Genomic DNA, 24,072 nt, shown 5'->3' with positions numbered 1-24,072 from the left:
TAGAGATGATTTAAAGTATATGGGAGGATGTGCATACGTTATAAGCAGGTACTATACCATTTTATATGAGGGACATGAGCATCTGCGGATTTTGGTATCTGCAGGGGATCCTGGAACCAATCCCACAAGGATCCCGAGGGATGACAGTATATCATTCTGAACTTAGCATTTTTTACTTAAATGTATATCCTCACACTCTCTCCAAAATCAATTCAGTGAGAAATTCCTGCTTTTTTGTTTCATCAGCTAGTGTTCATTGCATGTTTATTCAACCAATCCTCTATTACTGGACACTTGAGAGCTATTTCTAATCTGTTAAGACAAATAATGCCTCAGTTTGTACTTATGCAGGTGTTACCTGTAGGATAATTTTATAGAAATGGGACTTACAAGTCAACGGTAAACACATTTGTGATCTTGGCAAACATTACTAAAGGCCTCTCCATAGGGGCTGTATGATTTTGCATTCCTACCAGCAATGTATTAAGAGTACCTATTTCCTCCTAATTTTACCAACAAAATAGTATCAAACACCTGGGTGTTTAACAATCTGTTAGGTAAGAACTGGTACCTAAGTATAGTTTCATTATAAATTTCTCTTATTATAAGTGAGACTGAACATCTTTTTATTTGTTTGGAGATCATATTAATTTCCTTTTCCATATATGACTTTTCCCTCTTTTTCTACTGGGTTGTTGATCTTGTCTTCTTTTTAGAAGCTCTTTGTGTTTAATCAGCATTACTAATACTTTTCCCCCTCCAATTTGTCATTTGTCTTTTGATTTTGCTTAGGGTAAAACATAATGATTTCAACTAAGGCATAAAGACTATGAAAAAAATAATCAGCTATTTGAATTAGGATAGAGATACAATTTTCCAGAATGATATATAATCTTTGTAGACATGGAATTTGAATTCACTTTCCAAAATGTAGGCTCAGTTATATAGCTTCATTAAGCACCTTCCATAGCTTCATTAAGCACCTTCCTTACAAAAAGAAAACCTTTCAATTGTTAGCTTTCTGAAGTGGTGAGAGCAAATTTTTATCAAAAAAGATCATGATGTGCATATGAAACCACATGTATATATTCATGCTGACAGTGGGGTAATAAAGGACAGGAAGAAGAGTGGAAAGGGAAATAAAAGGGTTGAGTAAGAAACAGGGGTAAACACCGGTAGATAGATAATATGATGGAATAAAAAAAAGGGAGAGAGTAAGTTCCAGACCAGGGAAGTTATCTAAGATCATCCCCAAAATTTGGGGATAATGAAAGGAGAATAATGCCATGCTATAGCACCCTAACCCAGGTCAAACAGTAAGTATAGTTTAACAACAATAAATAATTGATTGCCTATTATATACATGGTATAGTGCTAAAATCAAGGAGGTTATAATTTATTTGAGAAAACAAGACATTTAACTGCAAAAGGCAATAAATACAGAAGTTTAAAAATAGAATGATACACCAAATTAACTACTTCCTCTTAAGATGAGACAAGAACCATTATATTTAAATTCAACAAGTCTTCAGCATGGTAGTAAAAGACTATGGAAAACATGCAGAAGGCATTTAAAGAAAAAACTCAAAGAAGAAGGTATTTTAAGTAGGTCAAAAACTAAACCATTTTTAAGTAGAGAGGTCTAAAAACAGTAACCTTATCTCTTGGCTGTTTTTGAAAATCAGTACCACTAACGGGCATTTTACAAGTTTTTTTATAAGATGAGTAATTCGAAAGCCCACACTGGCTGGGCTGAGAAAGATCTTCCAGAATCAGCCTTTCCGACCGTGAGGGATCACAGGCATAATTGGAATTTTCACTTGGACTAACACTAGAGAAAAAGAAAAAATGCATTTTAGTTTTCAGATAGTTTAAGTATTCACTCCAAATTTCTATACATTAAATGAGAAATAAAGAAAAGCATCTGAAATGCTGCTGGAAATCAGATTCACCCTTACAAACTTAAGGCAATGCTTCAACTAAATTTTTAAATAAACCATAATTAATTTTAAACTAGCAATCTGTGTATTTCTAGAGCTTCTGTGCTAGAATTACTTGTTTCAAAAAGCAGTCATAACAGATAAAGCCTAAAATATATATTTCATACTGTATATATGCATGTGTATTATATTAGATATACGGTGTTTTCTTAATATATAAATGATTCTCTAATATTTCTATTTTTTCCTAAGCTGAATTATATTCAAAATTATAGGACATTATTTCTTCTTCTAGAGACATATTAGAAACACAATACTACTGAAATTCATACATTTTACATTCATAAATGAAAGCCATACTCTGAATTCTATATGTGATTTTACTTACCTGGATAACTCTTCCCCTAAATTCTGCAAACTCCATTCTGTTATCTTCAGTTCATGTCTTAAGGAAGCAACATTTGCAAGCAAGCTTTGTTCTTCATTGTCTTTCTTATGGTAGTTTGATGAATTAGATTCCATTTCTTAAAAAAAGAAATTAATTTCTTGTACCTTGCCAAAAAGAATGTGGTGTCAGTCAAAATATTCTCACACTAATAGAATTTAACTCATTATTTTTCTTTTTCTTTTTTAAAAAAATATATCTTTATTGATTTCAGAGGGATAGAGAGATTTCAGAGGGTTAGAGACATAGAAACATCAATGATGAGAGTCATTGATCAGCTGCAGCCTGCAACCCAGGTATGTGCCCTGACCGGGAATCGAACCCCGATCACCTGGATCCTAGGTCGACGCTCAACCGCTGAGCCACGCCCGGCTGGCCCTCATTATTTTTCTATTTCAAATGCTGTGAAAACCTTCATGGTAATTTAAAACAAACAAAAACAACAGTAATTTTTCTGCAGTGTAAAGCCGTAATGGAAAGTTCTATAGAATTTCAGTGAATCAAGTTTTCATTACAGCCAGGGTCTAGTTATTATAATAGTTCCCCTTTTGTAAGCACATTTAATCTTTCAAACAATTGTGTAAACTAAGAATTTTTATTCCATGTTAAAGATGAAGAAAATAAGAATAAGGCAAATTAAATAATACACACAAACTGTAAATGATGGAACCAAAATTTGAACCGAAGTCCTCAGGATCCAAAGACTGCAATTTTCTCATTATAGATCGATTTCAATGAGATGTTTGAAGTTACATAATCACATTAGAAGCTCTGAACATCTGATAAAATTGGTATCATTACAGTCATTCATATTTTCTTAAAGGCAATTTATTACCAGATAAAAATTATCCCTTCTCCCATTCGCAATGGTTATAAAATTTAAAAAGCACACACATTCACACCACAACCACAAAGATCAAAATAACTTTTGGTAGGTTACCTCATAGAAATATATGAAGAAAAGCTTTTGTTTCTTCAACTGAAGTGTATCTCTAGGGTTGCAAAATTCTCTAAACATCTTTGCATATAAAAATCACGATAAAAGGCCACATTTTATTAATAATTAATATGTATAATTATTACATTAAAATCCATGTTGTTCATAATTAATATTCAAATGAAAACTTTATCATCTCTTACTCCTACCTTTTTCTGCATAATCTTAAAATAACATTCCTCTTTCAGATCCCATTTACCTTTATCATTGTAGCATCTTTCTTTCATCGCCCTTCTGGAATTCTGACCACATCTCAAGCTCCAAATAGCTAGGAGTCCTGTGAATTACGTTCAGGACTGTAAGGCACTTACAGTCAATATACTCAGTTGAGCACTTATAGTCAATTTAGCAATAAATTATTACTACCCTGCCTTTCCTTCCCCTCATTCAGCTAAAATATTATACTTATTCCGTACTCAAAATTTCACAGAGGAGAAAGATTAAAAAGAAAACTCTCACCTTGATGGAAGAAACTATGAAAGGAAATTAAACGATACTATGTAATCTTAGAGAAAATCCTTTTTCCTCTTTTGCTTCCACGAATTTGCTTCTGCTTAAGTATTAAGAAGACTCCCAGACAAAAGTCAATGTATCAGGTCCCCATTCTGCTTTATCTTTTCAGCATCGCTAGTTTCCTACAGGATGGTGAAGGAAAAAGGAGTAAAGAAAATATGGGTAAATTCTAGAATGCCACTCGATATCATGGTTCAACTAGATCAGGTTTTATGTCCAACATCTTCCGTGTTATTTTAATGTAAGAATTCTCAAACTCTTCTGAAGTATCAACGAATACATTTGATATTCAAATATTTTCTTTTTCTTAGCGGGCTATTTATTCTCAAATGAAGAGTCCTTCTCCCTTCAGTAGTCATAAAAATCTACCTTCATTGCCTGTATGTATGTGGAAAAGCACATGCTACCTACATCATCTTTCGGCTCTGATAGCAATGCGTTTGTAGCTGTTCACAAGCACACCCATCGCAACGAAAAACAAGCGCTCTGTGTATAACCCCGTATGCAACAGGACGGGCTGTCGCGGAAAAAGATTTCCGTATCCAGAACGCTCAACCGGACAGAAGCGATCCTACGTTCATCTGGAAGAATGGGCCAAATATGACATCTTCCTCTCCCTTTTGCTACTAAAATATAACCGGCCAGAGCAGCGTCCGCGTGGGGCGAGGACTAGACAGAGCGCGTCCGAGGGTGCCAGGAGGGAAAGGGGCAAAACTCCCCCACGCTGGCCCTTTTCCACCCTCCCAGAGGCAGTCGCTCACCACCCAAGTCGTAGCTGGCAGAGAGACCCGTCCGACGACAGCGCCCGTCGCGCTCCCGTCGGCGTTCGGAAGCCTCCGACCCTCTCGCGGGCCCCAGGCGTGGAACTGGCCGACAAAACACACAGGGAACCGGAGAACCCCGGCTGCGAAGAGTTCGAACCGCCGCGGGAACCGTTGGAGACGCACCTCCCAGGCCGCAGCACCGCCCCCGGCCCCCACCCCCCTCCCCCTCGCTCAGAGTCTGCGCAGAGCGCGGCTGGAGGCGCGGGGCATGTCGGGGATCGTGGTCTGAGCGAGCGTCTGGCCCCTGTCGCTCGGAACTACATTTCCCACAATTACCCCCAACGCGCCCATTGGTGTGGGGGAAGCCATGGGAACCTGCGGCTGTCGGCGTGTGTAGCGGGCGGTGCTCCAGCCGGGCCAAAGGGAACCGAGACCTAGGAGGGTGCGGAAAGGGACTGCGGGTCCCGCCCTCTCAGTTCTTAAGCTTGCGAGGCCGGTGTATCCCTCTAGGAGGGAGTGTTTGCCGCCGCCGCGGCCGCCACCTGGAGTTCTCAGCCTCCAGGTTTCCCTCCCAACCACGAGGAGTCCAGGAGGGAAAAGCGGAGCCTGCGTGCCAAGAACCCGCACCTCCCACGCCTTTTCCAGCCGGAGATCGCCCCGGCAGGGATGGGCGACAAGATCTGGCTGCCCTTGCCGGTGCTGCTCCTGGCCGCTCTGCCCTCAGCGCTGCTGCCGGGGGTGGCGGGCTTCACGCACTCCTTGGACAGCGACTTCACGTTTACCCTTCCGGCCGGCCGTAAGGAGTGTTTCTACCAGCCCATGCCCCTGAAGGCCTCTCTGGAGATCGAGTATCAAGTAAGTGCGGAGGGTGAGCCCGCGTCCTTCCTCTAGCCTCGCTGCATCGCCTCTCACCCGCTCGGAAACTTCTTGTGGACCGTCGCGGGCGGTGGAGAGGCGAGGGCCGCCCGGGAAGCCCGCCGCCGCCGCGCAGGCGCGCCAGGCTGGGCTCTCGGTGGGGCCGGCAACCGAGAAGTTAGGCGGGACCTGGAGTCGACTGTCTGCGTTTTCCCCTTTCCTCCCGTCGGAGGAGGGCCAGCGCTGCTGATGTCGGTGGTTTTCCTCTTTCATAACTTGCCCATCGCTTTGCTAGTCAGTACACACTCCAAGTATCGAGAATTTCACAAGACAGGACTGATACACGTTCTCCTTTATCATTGGACGAGATGATGACATTCATTTTATTCACACCACCGCGCCTCACCCAACGTCGATATTATAAATCTTAACTGTCATTGATTGCTTCAGTTAAGATTTTTGAATTGTGACCATGTGATTACCACTAAATCCGATTTTGGAATATTGTGAAAGGGGCTATTGATGTATGGTACATTTCCTTATCAGTTACATATTTTTTTAATCAAATAAGATCTAATTAAAACGTTATAACCTTTCATTCAGCATTGTAAGCTTTTCTTCAATACCATTGGTTTCTTTTTAGAATCTCCATAATATTATATAGGGAATTGTCTTCTGGTAGAGGGTAATTTACTAGAAGAAACCTTGTTAGTTCCACACAGCTAATTTTGATGTCTCTAGGTAGCACTGCAAAAACAGATGCGTTGGTGTGGTTCATCTTTTAATTTTTTTACAAGTTATTTAATTTATAATCAGATGTCAATTTTTGAAAGTTGATGTAGGGAATTTTTTTCAGTAACAGGTACTGTCACATATAAAGCAAAATAGAGTTATGTAGAATTTTAATCCAAAAGGACTTTAGAATTTATAAGGTAAGCATAGAGAGTAAAGTATCTAGTCACATAGTTAGTAAAACCCAATTCAGACCTCAACATTTTTTTTTAATGTTTTTGTTGAGTTTTGGAGAGAGAGGAAGGGAGACGGATAAAGAGATAGAAACATCAATGAGAGGGAAACATCATTGATCGTTGCCTCCAGCCCACAAGCCCAGGCTTGTGCCCTGACCAGAATAGAACTGTGACCTCTTGGTTCCTGGGTCGATGCTCAACCATTATACCATACCAGCTAGGCATCAACATTTTTTAAATTTTCAGTCTAGTTACAAGTTCACTCACTGAGCAGTTACCATTGCCAGTAATTGGGGAGGTAGGATTAAAAACAAAGAGTCCCTGTTTTCAAGGGGCACTTGAAATAGTTAATTGTGGGTGGGTATTGGCTCATAAACAGGTGATTGCAATAAAGTATATGGTTAAGTGCTAATGGAGGAGGGCCACTTCTCTGGGGTTTCAGAAAAGGATTCCTGGAGAAAATAAATTTGAATCTAGAAAGATGCTTAAGTGAAACAAGAATGCGAGGAAAGGGGTACATTTCAGGAAAAAGAATAAAATGAATAGAGGGTTCTGACAATGCATAGTGGGGGTGGTTTTGTGGCTGTGGGCAGTATGTAGTGGACGTTACAACTGCTGAGTTTTTATTAGACTTTAAGTCTCGGAAGTCTAGAGTGAGTAAAAGAAAGAGAGATGAGAGAGGTCTGGAGGTTTTATCATGGATCACCGTAGCCGTGTGCACCATATTAAGTATTTTTGTCCTTATTATGTGCAAGAGCCTTTGAAGACTTAAGCAGCATGGTAACAGGGTCAAAAATGTTTGTCAGATCACTGGGCAGTGTGGAAGATGGGTTTAAGGAGGTCAAAGTTAGAGGCAAGGAAATCAGTAAAGTGGTCCATGTAAGACAACAATTTGTATTCAAAAATTCCTCAGTATGTACCCAGGTGTTAGGGAGGAAATCTATTTTAACTTTAATTACTGACTTCTTATGATTAAGAGCTCTAGCTCTAGAGATGAAATGCCTGGGTTGAAATCCTCTCGATTACTATCTATGTGATTTTGGACAAGATACTTAAACCTCTGTCTTGTAAAACAGAGATAATAGTAATTACCTCATAGATTTGAAAAAAATGAGTTAATAAGTGTTTATAGTCCATCTCTGACAGGTAGTAAATATTAAATGAATGTTAGGGTTTTTTTACATTTACACTTCTAGTGTTATTATATAGCTGGCTTGGTTTAGCTTTATATTTTGTATATTTAGTCACTTTTAAAAGAACTACTCCCCCAAAGCATTCTTTCTCCCTGACTATTTAATTGTTTTCACTGGGGAGAAAAGTAAAATCATTTAATTTCTATAATCCTAGACAATGTAGGAGAGGAGTGTAGGGTAGAAATCATCTTCAGCCCTTTGTTTGCATTTTCCTACTCCGTGATTAATTTTCCAACAAGTATAAACAACCGGTTTTTGTCTTCCTTTTTAAAATTTCAGGGAACTGCCTGCACTTGGGTTACTGTAACAAACTGAAAATTTTTAACCCTTTCTTTTCAGGTTTAGGAGGACACTTTCAGGATAACTGACAAGCCTTACATTATATTGTTCTCAAAATTTTTAAATGCCAATACATATATCTTATGAATAAAACAGATCATTCATTTAAAAATTTTAATCTTTATTGAGCACTTAACTTATATAGGTACTATGCTAGGTGCTATGAATACAATAGTGAGTAAAAATCCCTTATACAGTCTTGTATGGGGACAGACCTTAAATTATTACACAAATAAATGTGAAATTGTAACTCTAATAAGTGCTATGAAGCTAAATGCATACAGCTATGAGAATATTTAAAGGGAGGATTTGATTTAATCTGGGAATTGAGAGAAGACATCCCAGAGGACGTAGAGTTCAGATATATAGAAGAATCAGGCTTACTAAGGGGGTGAGTGGAACAAGGTGATGGGTAAAAAGAACAGCATATGACAAGACATTGAGAAATAAGACAGAAGACTAATTTTGAGGGATTGAAACGCTATTACCATAGCATACAGACAGGAGAAAGTGGCACCTGCCCATCCCATTCCATTGAAATCATGGGGGAGTTTAGTTTTGGATTATGGTGTTTTAAATAAATAATTCATATTTTAAATATGTATTTTATATATTTTTGTTAGCCTCTGTATTTTTTTTTCATTTTATTGTGAATGATATTGTATTGTTTTATATGTATATCTTTATTGATTTCAGAGAGAGGAGGGGAGAGGGAAAGAGAGAGAAACATCAATGATGAGAGAGTCATTGATTGGCTGGCACCAGCACCCCCCCACCCCCAGGGTTCCAGCGGCAACAGGGCATGTGCTCTTACTGAGAATCCAACTCCAGTCTCCTGGATCATAAGTCGATGCTCAACCACTAAGCCACACCCAGCTGGGCAGATTCTGTATTCTTAAATACCATTTCTAACAATTTCACTAAGCCTGATAGCCACTACCAAAAATATCTTTTAAACTTAGTTTTGTTGAAATCTTTGCTTACGCCCAGCTGGGTGTGGCTCAGTGGTTGAGCATCGGCCTAGGATCCAGGAGATCAGGGTTCGATTCCCGGTCAGGGCACATGCCCAGGTTTCGGGCTGCAGTCAATCAATGACTCTCTCATCATTGATGTTTCTACCTCTCTCTCTCCCTCTCCCTTCCTCTCTCTGAAATCAATAAAGATATATTTTTTAAAAAAAAGAAATCTTTGCTTCGTTTTATAGCTCATTTTCTGATTTAAGGGATACCTTTTTTGGAGGATAACCGTGAGTAATTCTTTTAGAATGTTTTGAGTCCTTGGATATCTGAAAATGGCTTTACTTTTTGCTTTCACTTCCGTAAATACTGTAATTGTTTTACTCGGGAACATTGAAGACATTCCTCCACTGTGTTTTTTTGCATATTATATGTAAGAATTCGATGTCAGTTCCAATTCTTGTTATTTTGCGATTCTCTACTGCTAGTTTTGGAAGTTTCTAGATGGTTCTTTCAAAATCCTTTGGAAAAGTGAGGATTTTTAGATCTTTTTTCATTTATACTGCTTCCCATCTATTAAACCCTTTCAGTCTAATGAATTTTATCTTTTGAAACAGGAATTTTTATTCTCTTATTTGATAGTTTCCTCCCTTCATTTATCTTGGTTCTCTCCTTTTGAAATGCTTATTAGAAGGTTAATTTTAAGTCTTTAGCTCTGTCCTTCATGACAGGTCTTACCATTTTCCTCTTACTTTTCATTTATACTTTTTCACATTGTTCTGAGAATTCCTTGGCTCCTTCTAGTTCTCTGATTTCTAATCTCCATCCATGTTCATTCTTCTAACATTACACTTGTTTGTAATGTACATTTAATTGAGAGTTTTTAGATCAATAGATATTGGTAGCTAGATATAGCCTTTGCTCAGTAGAGTATCTTCCAGAAATACCTTCCTCTTCAAGTCTGTTAACAGGCTTCCTAGATTTCCAGTGTTGTTATAGATTATTTGTATTATGTTTTCTTCATTTCATTGGGATTTAAAGAAGAAAAAGAATTGTATATATTTAACTAGCCATTTGAAACAAGTTCTTTTGATCAGTATGTAGAGCACAGGAGGTAGGTTATCTTTTATATCATTCCACTAAAGCCACCAAGAAAAATAAAACGGAGCGTTATATAAGAAAAAGAGTAGCCATTAGAGGGAGGTTGCTGAGTTCGTATTTCTTGGCCATGCCCCTTATTTGCTCTATCATCTTGGGAAAATTATTTCTCTGTGCCTCCATTTTTTTGTTTTTTATTAAAATGAAAACAATAATACAACCTATGTTTTAGAGTTGTTGTGAGGAATAAATTGATCCACATAAAGCACTGAAAAGACAGTGTGTGGCGTAAACTGTAATTGTGAGCTGCTCTCTTCTCAGCAGCAGCAGGACGACATTTTGGGATTGTAAAGGAACAGATTGTTCATTGGCCAGTAAGTAGACAGCTTACCTTGAATATGCTGTTCATATTGGGGAATAATAGATGAATGTGTGGAGGAAGTCAGTCACAGTCAGATCATGGTCTTGAGTTCTAGGCTAAGGAGTAGCTAATTCTTATTTTATTGGAGAGAAAAACAAACTCAGAAAAGTTACATAGCATACCCTAACTTGCCTAAGTAAAAAGTCCACAGTTTGAACTCCCTTCTGTGTTTCTTTTTACTCTAAGGGCTTCCCAATTAAGGCACTGTTTTTAGGAAGATTATTCCAGTAATACCTATAAGGCCTAAATTTCCATGATAGCCAGCAGGAATTGGTAAGAAAGGGACCAATTCCAAAAATTAATGGAATTGAATTAGATGATCTTCCTGCTCCTTTCTAGCCGTAATGAGTCCATTGACTTTCTTACCCCTCTAGGTTTATAAAGAAAATCTTCATCATATGATCTGCTTTATATAATTTATATTCAGAATTGGTAATATATGTTTTCTCTTCTGTATTATTCTACAGGTTTTAGATGGAGCAGGATTAGATATTGACTTCTCTCTTACTTCTCCAGAAGGAAGAACTTTAGTTTCTGAAGAAAGAAAATCAGATGGAGTTCACACGTAAGCAGTCTCTTAGTTGATTCCTTGGGCTGAATAATACCAGTGAGCTATCTGCAGGGCAGAGAAATTTAGCACATTTGATACCAAATGTCAGTATTAAGTGATTCCTTATGAACATTTTATTTTTATTAATTTATTTTTAATCCTCACCTGAGGACATGCTTATTGATTTGAGAGAGAGAAAGAAAGGGAGAGAGAGAAGACATCGATCAGCTGCCTTCTCATACAAACCCCAACCGGGGATTGAACCCATAACCTAGGCATGTGCCCTGACTAGGAATCAAGCCCAAAAACCCTTTTGGGTGTACTCAATGACACTCTAACCAACCGAGCCACACTGGCCAGGATGCCATATGAACATTTTAAATAGTCCTTGATAGTGGTCTATTTTTAAAAACTAGAATGTTTTCCATTAATCTTTTTCTTTAGGCATTTTGTATTGATCCTGACTAAATTTTTTCCTTGCTTTGGTTTAATAGATGAGTATTCCTTAGGTATTGTATGCAATCTATTGCAGCATTTTGAACCTGCCTTTCTGGCTAGCACAGGCTTTCCATTTTAACTTTAAGTTATTATTCAGGTATGTATCCTAAAGTTGCTGGCTATATCATCTTTGTCCGTTCTTTTCTTCTTTAAAACAACAGTAAAATACATTTGTGTGTTTATGTAAAAATAGTTTACTCAGACCTCACTCTTTTTTAGACCTTTAGAAGACCTGAAAGTAAAACATCTGACCATAGAAAACCATATAAAAAGAAAATACTTGTTATAACACTTTCAGTTTAAGTTTGACAACCAGGCCATATATTCTCGTCTTATATCTCATTTCCCTTTTTTCATCTGTCACTGGTGTTTCCCTGGCCCTTTCATTTTACTTTAGCACTTTCATTACACAGTATTGTTGTGTTAAAACTAAACTGAGTTTATAGGAAGAAGAGCAATTAGGAGTATCTAATATTTGTCATAAACTAGACCTTGCATTTTATATGCTTCTACATTAATTATTCCAACCCACTGTGAGATAGATTCTTTGATTCCCTAATTCCCATTTTACAGATAAGGATTCTTGACAGACAAGGAGGCTCAGAGAAGTTAAATAAGTCTGCAGGGATATACATTTATTAAGTGGAGGCAGGATGGACCAAAATATTTACTTTCTACCATCCGATGCTTAGAACATCCCTGGCACATAACACATGTAAGTACTAGCTACTATTATAATTATTGGTCTTTGTTAACCAAAGTACCTGGCATGTAACTGATAGTAAATACTGAATACATGTATGAATGAATGAGTGGGAATATGTCTCCACCATAATTTTTTTAAGATATTCATTTCAGTGCTCTGTAAAATGGCATTTTACCTATGTAGAGCTCAGAAAATATATTTGCACAAACTATTAATAGAGAAATAGTAATTTAAAAAGTCAGTTTAGATTGATATACTTGGGATTAACTATACTTTCTCTTTGATAAATATATAAATACTAAAAACTGTAGTTCATCTTTGTATTTCAGAATATAGAAAATGTATATAATTTCTGTCAATCTATTTCTCTCCAATTTTCCACTTTCTTTTAGAGATAAATTAATATTGACTCTTAGGGGAAAAGGTATTTTATTGCTTTAGTACATAGAATTACCTCTCATTAAAGCACTGGGAGACAAAAATGAGTTTATAAAAGTTTGCATTTATTGAGTTCTTTTGATGTGCCAGGACACTGTTCTCAGCACTTTACATGTGTTCCTACATTTTATTCTTCACCACAGTCCTATGAGTTACATGGTATTATTATCATTTTACCAATGAGGAAATTGAGGCCTAGAGCTGTTAAGTAAACTGATGGAAGGATACACAGCTAGTGAACAGTGAAGCCAGGATTTAAAACTCAGGCAGTCCAACTCTTAATCACTACACCAAATCTACAAATCTACTTTAAAAAAATTTTTTTCTAATCCTCACCTGAGGATATTTTTTTCCATTGCTTTTCAGAGAGAGTGGACGGGGGAGAGAGAGTGAAAGAGAGGAACACTAATGTGAGAGAGGCACATCGATTGGTTGCCTCTCGCACGTACCCCAGCCAGGGCCGGGGATCGAGCCTGCAACCGAGATACATGCCTTTGGCTGGAATCTAACCCAGGACCCTTCTGTCCACAGGCAGACGCTCTAACCAGTGAGCAAAACCAGCTAGAGCCAAATCTACTTCTTAAAAATTAGATTTTAACAAAAATTTTATCTTTAAAGGCAACTAAAATCTGTTATAACATTGAAATAGTTTTTTCTTTTAAGTTAAATCTTCTTTTTGTTTGTTTTTTTTGTTAACCTCACCCGAAGATATTTTCCCCATTGATTTTTAGAAAGGGGTGGAGGGGGGGAGACAGACAGACATCGATGTGAGAGATACACATTGATTGCCTCCTGAACATGCCCAGACCAAAGCTGGGGATCAAACCTGCAGCCCTTCAGCAGGAATTGACCCGAGACCTTTCGTGCACAGGTTGACATTCTGACACTGAGGCACACCAGCCAAGGCTTAAGTTAACTCTTTAAAACAAATACTGTCCTCCTAGAAATCAGGGTTAGTAAAGAGATTAAATACCTATTTATCTAGTGCTGCATTGTAATGAGGAGTTATATATAAATACATTTTTCCAGACAACTGAATTAGTATTACCCTAAGTGTATTGCAGAGATGTATTTAGTCAGTAGGAGGCCTGGAAGAAAGCATTTAGGAAAATCCATCATTGCTTTTGAAAATAAAACAAAATTCATTTTACAGATTAATCTCAATTGAAGGGGAGGTTTGTAGTGATATATCTATATGAATTGAACTTTTAATAATAGATAAATAAATATTGAAGTTCATTGTGAGGTATCATGTACCTAGGTTTTTAATTGTTTTTTTCCAAAAAATTAGGTCAAGATCATTTACCATAATGCCAAGCACATTTCAAGTACTTGAATATACAAGGGTGGGCAAAAGTAGGTTTACGCTTGTGAGTATGTGAGAGAGTTTATTCTTATTTATTATAGTCTTTATTTGTATTATAACTGTAAACCTACTTTTGGCCACCCCTGTATATTTCCACATGCCTCTTCCCAAAAAATTATAAATTTTTTTAAATACTAAGGAAGTCGCTCAATAAATTGTCCACTTGTTATAAGCCATTATTTCTTATATCTGTAATTTTCCCTTTATCTGAAATGTAAGTACAGATAACTAAAGGTGTATCTTTTTTTTAATGCAGGGTAGAGACGGAAGTAGGTGACTACATGTTCTGCTTTGATAATACATTCAGCACAATTTCTGAGAAGGTGATTTTCTTTGAGTTAATCCTGGATAATATGGGAGAACAGGAGCAAGAACAAGAAGACTGGAAGAAATATATTACTGGCACGGATATGTTGGATATGAAACTGGAAGACATCCTGGTCAGTGTGGTCTATTAATAAAATAATAAAAATTATTAACATCTAGAGGCCTTACTGTGTGACAGGCACTGAGCTAAGTACTTTAACTGCATTATCTCATGTAATCCTTACTTAAGTGTATCAGGATTATTTCCATCTTTCCAATGAGGAAATTGTATGAGGGAGATTAGGTAATGTTTCTGTCACATAACCAGAGAAAGCACTAGAATTTGAATACAGGTTCTTAACTATAAAACCACCTTAGAATGTTCACTAACAGAAGAATGTAATGATCTGTAGCATACTTGCACATAGAATAAAACTGAGTAATTTGTGAAAACTTAAGATGTACAAGCATTTTTCCCAAATCATAGTTTTTATAGCATGGAATTTGATATTACTTGATTTGGGAATACTACTCAAACCAGACCTAGCAGTTATCAGAAACTAGCACTAAGGAGGATAAACTTAGGATATGGCTTCTTTGTTTGAATTTCTTTATGCTTTGTTTGTTGTAAACATGCATAAGGAAATGTACATGTATAAGAATCTATTTGCATTTAATAATAGTACTGCCAGTGACAGAGGGAAAGATCATAACCCTTCAGCCACAGCTAGATGTAACCAAAGGATAGAATTTACTCAGTGATATTTGTAAATAGCATGTATTACTTTGTTGTAGAAATTCCTATAGATTGCAAGTTTGAAACTATAACAGTTATAATACTCTTAATCACCTGAACTTTTTAAAAATAATGTGATATTTTGATTGAGGTTTCTTAGGAAAGGAATGATCAAATTACATCAGAAGAGACAAAGATCAGTTTGCTTAAGTTAGAATATTAAATGGTTTTGTCACATGTGTAATTCTTTGGTGACTGAGCTCTCTGAGCCTTGGTTTCCAAACCTGCAAAATGGGGACGGTATCTCTATAGAGTTGTGAGGATGAAATGTGATATACCATGCATATAAGTGCTTTAAACAGTGTCTAGTACATAAATCTTAGTTTCCTTACCTTTTCCACTGGTGTTACGGTGAATACAAACTGAAAAGATAAAGTTTGATTGGCATGAATTTTTACCATGACAATTTTTGATCTCATCATGATTTCGTATGTGTATTAAACTTAGTTGAAATTTAGAGCTAGAAGATGACTTAGATATTATTATCTAGCTCCTAGCTCCTCCTTTTCCCTTCCATTTCATTTTTTAGATAAGGTACTGGCTTACAATTAAAATGGGAATGTTATATCCGTACTTCCACTGTAGTCTAGTCTTCCCACCCATTTAAAAAATCTCAATCATATAACTATATTCCTCCATTTTAAGTTTCTTTTGCCAACAACAACAAAATACAAGTAGTTATAAATCTTATTAGCACTTCACTGCATTCTCCAGAGATTGACTCTATTCACACAGTTAAACAAAATGACCAAAAGTTTAGATTTAAATATGGCTTAAAATACTTACAGATCCCTTAAAAAAAATAGTGTGTCTTTCAGGAGCTTTTTCCATTTACTCCCCCCAAATTTTGTATCACAATAGCAAACTTGAATAGTTTTATATATGACTATCATTATGCTATTGAAAAGAACTATGCATGGTTTTTTTTAGGATCTGAACCCCTTTTCTGGAAAATACTTATATTTCTTTACAAATATGCTCATGTGATAAATATTATGTTGTTTTACAGGCTTAGCATAGCAGTCTGAAACTTTGAGTATATTTTGTGCTTAAATAAGGATTTTAAGCAAATAAGTCTCTAGGAAAATCCGTTTCTTGGATTTTCTTACTTTGCCAAAAGAACTTTGACATCATTTGAAATCTCAACTAAATTTTACCTTATATTCATATAGTCTATAGTTAGTTTTCAAATGATTTCTGACCATTTCCCTTCTATAAAGTAGTTTTTCTGAAGATATACAACATAGAATGCATCTTGGTAAGTTTAATTAATGTGATCTTGGAATATGTTTTTATAAAAAATAGGTTATACTTCTGGGTGTATAGAATGGACATATAAAGTTGAAATATTTTCTAATTTCACTACTTTGTGAGATAAAAACATTGGGGGTTTTGCTAGATAATATATTGGACCAGATTTTCAAAGAAAAAAATATTAACACACAATGCATTATATAAAGGTAAATACCTGAAAGCTTATCAGTTCAGTTTTTTAAAACAGTCATTTTCTTATGGTTGTGAGGGCTAAGAAAGAAATAATGTATGTAAAATTCCTGGCACTGTGCCAGCTCAAATATATTTAATTATTTAGTTTTGATTCATAGCTTTGTTCCTTTGTTAAATAACTATTTATAAACAATAATTTAAATGTATCAGGAGAACTGTGACATAACCTAATAGAAGAACTTTAGGTAATCTAAGTAGCATCTGTCCCTTAATTAACATTGTGTTTAGATATAAAACTCATATGAATATGAGGGTACTGTGAAACACATTTTAAAATTAACTTAAAATTACCGAGCATTCTTTTATAGTAAAATTATTTTCTTTCTCTCCAGGAATCCATCAACAGTATCAAGTCCAGGCTAAGCAAAAGTGGTCATATCCAAACTCTGCTTAGAGCATTTGAAGCTCGTGATCGAAATATACAAGAAAGCAACTTTGATAGAGTCAACTTCTGGTCTCTGGTTAATTTAGTGGTAATGGTGGTGGTATCAGCCATTCAAGTTTATATGCTGAAAAGTCTATTTGAAGATAAGAGAAAAAGTAGAACTTAAAATTCCATATCAGAGTACTTAATAATATTGAAAAAGACAGAAAAATGCAGTAAACTGTTGTTACAGTCAAGACCATTAATAGTATTTTCCAAAATTTCTTAGTTATTACCATAAGTGTGAAACAATTATAATTTTAATGTGAAAGAAGTCTTCATTTTCATCTGTACAAGTAATCTTATTGCTCCAGTTGTACTGAAGTGTATAACAAATATTTTGTAGATTATAGGTATAATTGAATGAAGCCATACTAATAATGGCATTTTCCTAAGTTTAAAAAAAAATTTGCAAATATGCCATAGGTGATTTAAATAAACGAACTACGGGCCTAAATACAACACCAAACAATGTTTTGGTATTTGTATTTTTTTTAAGATATTTATTGGTTTGAGGAGAGGAGAGGAACACTGATGTAAGAGGGAAACATCAATTGGCTGCCTCCTGCACGCTCCCCTCTATTGAGGATGGAACCTGTAACAGCCAGGACTGAACAATGTTTTTTGTTTTTGTTAATCCTTACCCAAGGATATGTTTTCCATTGACTTTTAGAGAGTGGAAGGGAGGAAGGGAGGGGGAGAGGAAGAGAGAGAGGGGGGGAGAGAAACATCAATGTGAGACACAGATCAATTGGTTGCCTCCCACACATGCCTCGGCCCAGGGCTGGGGATCAAACCTGCAACCCAGGTACGTGGCCTTCACTGGGAATCGAACCTGCAGCCCTTCAGTGTGCAGGCCGACATTCTAACCACTGAACAACACCAGCCAGGGCCGAACAATGTCTTTAAAAGATTATCTTACCCAGAAGTTGCATTGTAAATGTAGTAATTACAAATTAATTGTAGACGTTTTCAATATGTGAAGTTATAAATCATCTGGAGAATTAACCTAATCATGGATTCACTATATCTTTAGAAGACCCAACTTTTCTGTTTTTACATATGCGTCCCTCTTCTACTGTAAATAGAAGTATAGCTGTGAAAAAGATTTGTGAGACTTTTATAACCAAATATATTTCAATTAAAAATATTAGCAAAAAGTATTAGTTTTATATACTTATCTTACATTCCCAAAAGCTGACATTGTGATAATTCTTTAAAATGCTAAGTCACAATGACTAAAATTAGGTCAAATTATCTCTTTGAATAAATAGCTAAAGGTTGCTATGTCTCAAGGACATATTCTGTCTAATCCCTAACTAAGGTATAGGGTTTTAAAATTAAATGTGAGAGAAATAATTTTGTTTTTATGTTGTCAACAGTGTTATGTTAATTTTAACATGATTATTGAGTTGGATACATCATTACCAGCAGTTGTAAAGGAAATAGTGCTAAAAGGATCTGGGCCTAACATAAATTAGTATCTTCTTTTTTGAGTTCTCAAAACCAGTAAGGACTAATAAAATCAATTTTAAAAGAATTTAGGTTAGTATCTGTAATCTGATTGGCTCATCATAATGATCCAACCCTAATACAAATCATGAGGTAATTTCCAGTTAACTACAAAAACATCACTTGGCTATGAGTTTTATTTTTTTACAACTGTTTTATTCTGTTTGAATAATCTAAGTATTCAGGTACATTGTATGTAATATAAACCCTACTGTAGTTTAGCACTGGGTATACATACTTATTACAATTTTTATTATAACTTTCATAAAATCACTTTCCTGATCATTTTATTGATACTGACATTCAAGTAAGATTAGAGACCTACAGAATCCTAAGTTTGAATACTCCATATGTGAGTATCTAAAGTTTGTGCCAGCCTCGCTTACTGTTGTCTGTGGAGTCACTCAAATATTAGTAATTTAGCTACATCATGAATTGAATTTTTAGGTTATACCCATTTGTAGTATTGTTTATGACAAATATGAGTTAGAAACAGTCAACTTTTGAGTATAGAACCCCTCTGTAGGTTAGTACTGCTGGAATTGTTAAGCAGTAATTGATACCTAGAGAGAATGGTTTCATGTATTATTTACATTCAGAATGGTATAAAAAGAGATTTATTTTCCTCCTTATGCCCTTTGGAGAATAGAAACTTAGATTTCCCTGCCCTGAAGCTTTTAAAAAATGAGATAAATGCCACATATGATCAATTACTTTCATTGGCCAAGAAAATGCTTTAGGTGTCCAGGAATAGTCCCTGTTGTAACACACGCAAAACAATGGCCAAAAAATCATTGCCTCCGGAGAGCCCTCCAGTTCCCCCCCTTCTGTTAACTGCCAAATGAGAAGCAAACTTAGAGTACTATAACTAGTAAAATAGTACAGATACAAACTACTGCATCTTTTCTACAAAACTGTGATTAAGAATTCTACCTCTTCTGAATGGCTAGTTACTACATTGCACTCTTATTACTTACCTAACAATGGATTTCTTACATCTTCTACATATGATTTGTGCCACTGATGTTAAACCTATGATTCAGTAACTTCTTACTATATAATAATGGCCTTATTTGGAAAAGAGAATATTGAGGACAATTTTATTTTTATAGACACAAAGTGAGAAGAGATTAAGAAGCATGTTACCTCTATTAACCCAAAAAAGTAAAATTTGTAAGCAAGACTAAATTCTTGAATATTTCTAAAGTTATATTATTTGCTTCATGATTTTAATGTCAGTATTCATTTTCAAAATTAAAATTATGCTAAAGTTGGGTAAGCTATTTATTAACAGCTTTTTGTCTTTGGTTTTTTAATTAAACTTTTTAAGTACTACAATATTTAACTAAGGCCTAGCATCTCACTCAGATTTGCCTTTGGATCATTAATGATATGCTTTTCTTTCATGTGAATGTCAAAACAGAGGGTAAATAAGCCATTGAAATAGCATTGAAATGTTACAGATTCAAATGTAGTTTCATGTTATGTTTATCCTTCTTAAGCACTCTGACTTAAAATTCACAAAGACTATGTAATTGACAAAGACCTATAATTGTATGCCTCCCCAAATGAAATTTTAAAAGAAATTGAGTCAGCATGTAATGGTTTTTCATCTGAAGTATAATAATGCACTGTTGCTCAAATTGCTTTATAGTTGTGAACCACCGTATTAAATGAGAAATGAATACTGCACTGAGTATATATAATAAAAATTTAAAAATCTAACATCTACCAGTCATAAATCCTTCGTCTTCATTGATCTCACCTGCTCTCCTTTCCCTTTGAAAACCCATATTTCACTGCTTATTACTGTATATCATTCTATCCTGCACTGGAGTTGTTTGTATGTATACTTATTCATCTGTTGCCCAAACGTGCATTGTAACTAAAAGGTACTCAAAATATAGAGGCAAAGATCACCAGTTCTGAAAGTTTAGAATGCTAAATAAGCACCCAAGGAGCTTGCTCTGCTCCTCTACCCCGCCACAGAAATCATTTAGGTCTGGAGTATGGCTCCAGGATCTTAAATTAACCAACACAATTTAGGGTTCTGGTGTCCACTACCCTTGGACCATTTGTTAGCTGGGTAATTTTGGGAAATCAAAACTCCTTTGAGCCTATTTCTTCATTTGTAGAAATATCAAGATCTTAAAACTCAGTTAAAATACCATATCACTGTCCAATACGTGGGGGAGACTGGTCATTCCTTTCACACCACCTAAACAAGCCAATCCTTATTCACAAGCCAGTAGAATTCCTGAGGCACCTTTCTACTTCTACACTCCCATCACTTTTGGGTGTCTGGGCTTTTGGAAAGCTTGTGTCATTAGAAACTGGAGTCACACCACACTTATAGTATGTATATATATCTGAGGGAAGGGCACAGAATCAAGAATCCAGACCAAAATGATACATGAAAGAGGGCACACTCTGAGATGGACTCAATCCTTGAATGTGAAAGAGGAAGGCAAGAAAATGGAGGGCAGGTGAAAAATTTGGAGGCCTTTAATGACCATGAGTCAACAGCAAAATGAACAATGAGAATCAGTTATCTTATGCTGACATGAACTCCCTTATTTATAAGGAGACTACTTCCCAATCCTGTAAGTTTTCAAGTAGCAATAACAATCATGTTATAAAAAGGGATTATTCCTACATCTGACATCAAGTGGGAGAACAGACTAGTCTAGCCTTTCTACACTTAAAATTTAAAACAACTAGTAATGCCATATGTAGGAGAAAGCTGAAAGTAATGCCAGAGCTTCAAAGGACACATTTTAGAGTTGTAATTTGTGGAATTCTTGCTTGATACTAAAAAACAAATTGGAATGAAATTTACCATTTACAATCACTCTAAAGAAAACGACAAACTTAGGTATAAAGCTAACAAAACATGTACAGGATCTACATGCTGAAAAGTACCATGTTCATGGATTGGAACTCTGAACATAGTAAAAAGGTCAGTTCTTCCTAAATCTATAACATTCTTTAAAAGCCCAGCAAGGCTTATATTTGTAGACAGACAAATTTATTCTAAAAAAGTTTATATGGAGCCCAGACAGCATGGCCCAGCGGTTGAGCATCAACCTATGATCCAAAAGATCGAGGTTCAGTTCCTGGTCAGGGCACATGCCCAAGTTGTGGGCTCTATCCCCAGCAGGGGGCGTCCAGGAGGTAGCCAATCAATGACTCTATTCCTTTCTCTGAAATAAAAATGTTTTAAAAAATTTTATATGAAAAAGCAAAGGACTAAACAGCTAAGACAGTTTTGAAAAAGAATGAAGTCTTAAGTTAGAGCTTACTATTAAGCTACAATAATCAACATGGTGTGGTACTGGTGGGTGAATAGACAAAAAGATCAATGGAACAGATTCTAGAAATACACCAAAATAAGTCCAACTGATTTTAAATAAAGGTGCTAAAGCAATTCAGTAGGGAAAAGACATTCTTTTAAAGAAATACTGCTGGAGCAATTGGGACAAGCATAGGTAAAAACATAAACTTAAATGTAAAAAAATCTATAAAGCTTTTTTTTTTTAAAAAAAGAGTAAATCTTCAGGATCTAGGGGTAGAGTTTTTACACTTTACACCAAATACATGACCCATAAAAGGAAAAACTGATAAACTAGACCTCATCAAAAGTAAAAACGTTTGCTCTATGAAAGATGCTGTTGTGGGGATAAAAAAATAAAGCTACAGATGAGGAGAAAATATATGCAAACCACATATCCAAAAAAGGGCTAGAATGTATAAGAGAATTCTCAAAGCTCAACAACAACAAAAATCAAACAACATGAACAGACATTTCACTTAAGAAATGTGGACGGCAAATAAGATGTTCAACATGATTAGCCATTAGGGAAATTCAAGTTAAAACCACAATGAGATGATCACTACACACCTACCAGGGCGGCTAAAATAAAAAAGTTACAATATCCAATGCTAGCAAGAATGTAAGAGAAATTGGGTCACTCAGACATTGCTAGTGGGGTATAAAATGGTAGAGTCATTTTGCAAAATATTTTGGCGGTTTCTTATAAAATTAAGCATGAATTTACCATGCAACCCAGCATTTATACTTTTGGGATGCTTATCCCTGAGAAATGTCAACATATGTTGAAATAAAATCCGGTACATGTTATACAAGTAGCTTCATCTGTAACAGCCCAAATGTCCTTGGAAACGTGAGTGGTTAAACTTTGGTACATCCACACCATGGAATACTACGCAGCAATAAAAGGGACCCAACTACTGATACATGCAACAATTTGGATGGACCTCAAGGGAATTAGATTAGTGGGGGCAAAAATCAATCTTACAACATTACACATTGTATGATATCTTTTACATAAGATACTTGAAATAACAAAACTACAGAGAGAACAGATTAGTGGTCAGCAGGTATTAGTAACAGAGGTAGGAAAGGGAATGTGGCTCTAAAGGCAGCCTTGTGGTAGAGTAATTGTTTCTGTCTTAATTGTGGTGGTTACATAAATCGACATGTAATAAAATTACATAGAACTATACATACGCCCACAAATGAGTTCTTGTAAAATTGGTGAAATCTGAATAAACTCTGTGGATTGTACTAACGAGAATTTTCTGGACTTGATATTGTACTATATGCAAGATGTTACCATTGGAGGAAAGAGAACACAAAAGGACTCCCTGTATATTTTTTTGAGACTTTTTGTGAGTCTATTTCAAAATAAAAATTTAACACAAAAATGGGCAGATGAATTTTACACCTGAAACAGATATTAGTATGTTGGTAATATACATATTTCTGAACAAGCCCAGGAGTAAGTGTAACAATTTACCCTAGCTTCATTTTAAACCTAAAATTCTCAGTGAAAAAATGACTGTCATTTTGGGTATTACTTCAATTAAGAATTTAGTTACTAGTAAAATGGTGAAAGACTATATTCTTCAGGAAACTTAAGGGTTGAGTGAGTCTGGTCATTTTTATATGAAATAGGAAAGAATCAAAAGTCAACATTTTTCCTTTTTGAAGCAATTCTATATTCTAAAATATTGTCTAGAGGTTATACTATGAAGTGGTTATTAGAACACAGCCATGGGAAGACCACACCTATTGGCCAAGTGTTGCAGAATCATCATTCTGAATCTCAACAGAGAAGCTATCCTTGATTTTTTTCAAATGCTGTCACTTTTCAGTGGACAATCAAGGCACATACGTATATGGAAAATATTGAACATAGGATAATGATTCCTTCACCCAAAAAGGTAAAGTCTTTTTGTGTAAAGAATCTTAGAATTAAGGAATATACAGCAGATGCAACTGAGAAGCAACTTATTAAGTATAATACGAACTACTATAAATTCTTAAATACCAAAGGGACATAAGTTTAAAACCAAATGTGCGGCAACTATTTCACTATTCTTTGGACAAACAGCAAAGGAGAAAAGAATGAACAAAGATCAGTTTGTTTAGACAGAAACAGGGAAAGGATATAAAAT

The 24,072-nt window shown here is 35.8% G+C and overlaps 2 protein-coding genes across 8 annotated transcripts in view; one reads left to right on the top strand and one right to left on the bottom strand.

The window, feature by feature from the left end:
* The window catches only part of CCDC18 (coiled-coil domain containing 18), a 90,573-nt gene extending 85,862 nt beyond the window's left edge, over window positions 1-4,711 (bottom strand). For 4 of the 6 annotated variants that reach the window (XM_087820596.1, XM_087820597.1, XM_016197174.2 and 1 more), the window contains exons 1-4: window positions 4,657-4,711; window positions 3,842-4,017; window positions 2,329-2,464; window positions 1,657-1,831 (exon numbers count right to left, since the gene is read on the bottom strand). In XM_087820596.1, the coding sequence (XP_087676722.1) occupies window positions 1,657-1,831; window positions 2,329-2,462 (309 nt within the window). In that variant the 5' untranslated portion in view covers window positions 2,463-2,464; window positions 3,842-4,017; window positions 4,657-4,711. Of the gene's footprint in view, window positions 1-1,656; window positions 1,832-2,328; window positions 2,493-3,841; window positions 4,018-4,656 lie in introns of all 6 variants that reach the window. The other 2 variants (XM_016197175.2, XM_016197178.2) reach the window with 2 other exon arrangements.
* A 334-nt stretch (window positions 4,712-5,045) lies between these two features.
* Window positions 5,046-20,322, top strand: TMED5 (transmembrane p24 trafficking protein 5). Of its 2 annotated transcripts, XM_016197181.2 has the most exons (6): window positions 5,046-5,514; window positions 10,957-11,054; window positions 14,304-14,493; window positions 14,658-14,662; window positions 16,370-16,407; window positions 16,988-17,147. In XM_016197181.2, the coding sequence occupies exons 1-6, from the start codon at window positions 5,326-5,328 to the stop codon at window positions 17,047-17,049; spliced, it is 582 nt and encodes a 193-aa protein (XP_016052667.1). In that variant the 5' UTR covers window positions 5,046-5,325; the 3' UTR covers window positions 17,050-17,147. The 2 variants fall into 2 exon arrangements, with proteins under 2 accessions (XP_016052667.1, XP_016052666.1); XM_016197180.2 differs by lacking the exons at window positions 14,658-14,662; window positions 16,370-16,407 and having other exon boundaries at window positions 5,082-5,514; window positions 14,304-14,487; window positions 16,988-20,322.
* Window positions 20,323-24,072: the final 3,750 nt, after the last annotated feature.

This window comes from Miniopterus natalensis, chromosome 9 (genome assembly GCF_054644295.1).
Source record: "Miniopterus natalensis isolate mMinNat1 chromosome 9, mMinNat1.hap1, whole genome shotgun sequence".
NCBI classification, from domain to species: domain Eukaryota; kingdom Metazoa; phylum Chordata; class Mammalia; order Chiroptera; family Miniopteridae; genus Miniopterus; species Miniopterus natalensis.
This window is presented reverse-complemented; position numbering and strand designations above follow the sequence as displayed.

Excerpts from the sequence above, each read along its gene's own strand:
- TMED5 (XM_016197180.2), top strand. The coding sequence starts at position 5,326 with ATGGGCGACAAGATCTGGCTGCCCTTGCCGGTGCTGCTCCTGGCCGCT. Across the intron at positions 5,515-10,956 it reads CTCTGGAGATCGAGTATCAA|GTTTTAGATGGAGCAGGATT; the intron begins GTAAGTGCGGAG and ends ATTATTCTACAG. Across the intron at positions 14,488-16,987 it reads TGAAACTGGAAGACATCCTG|GAATCCATCAACAGTATCAA; the intron begins GTCAGTGTGGTC and ends CTTTCTCTCCAG.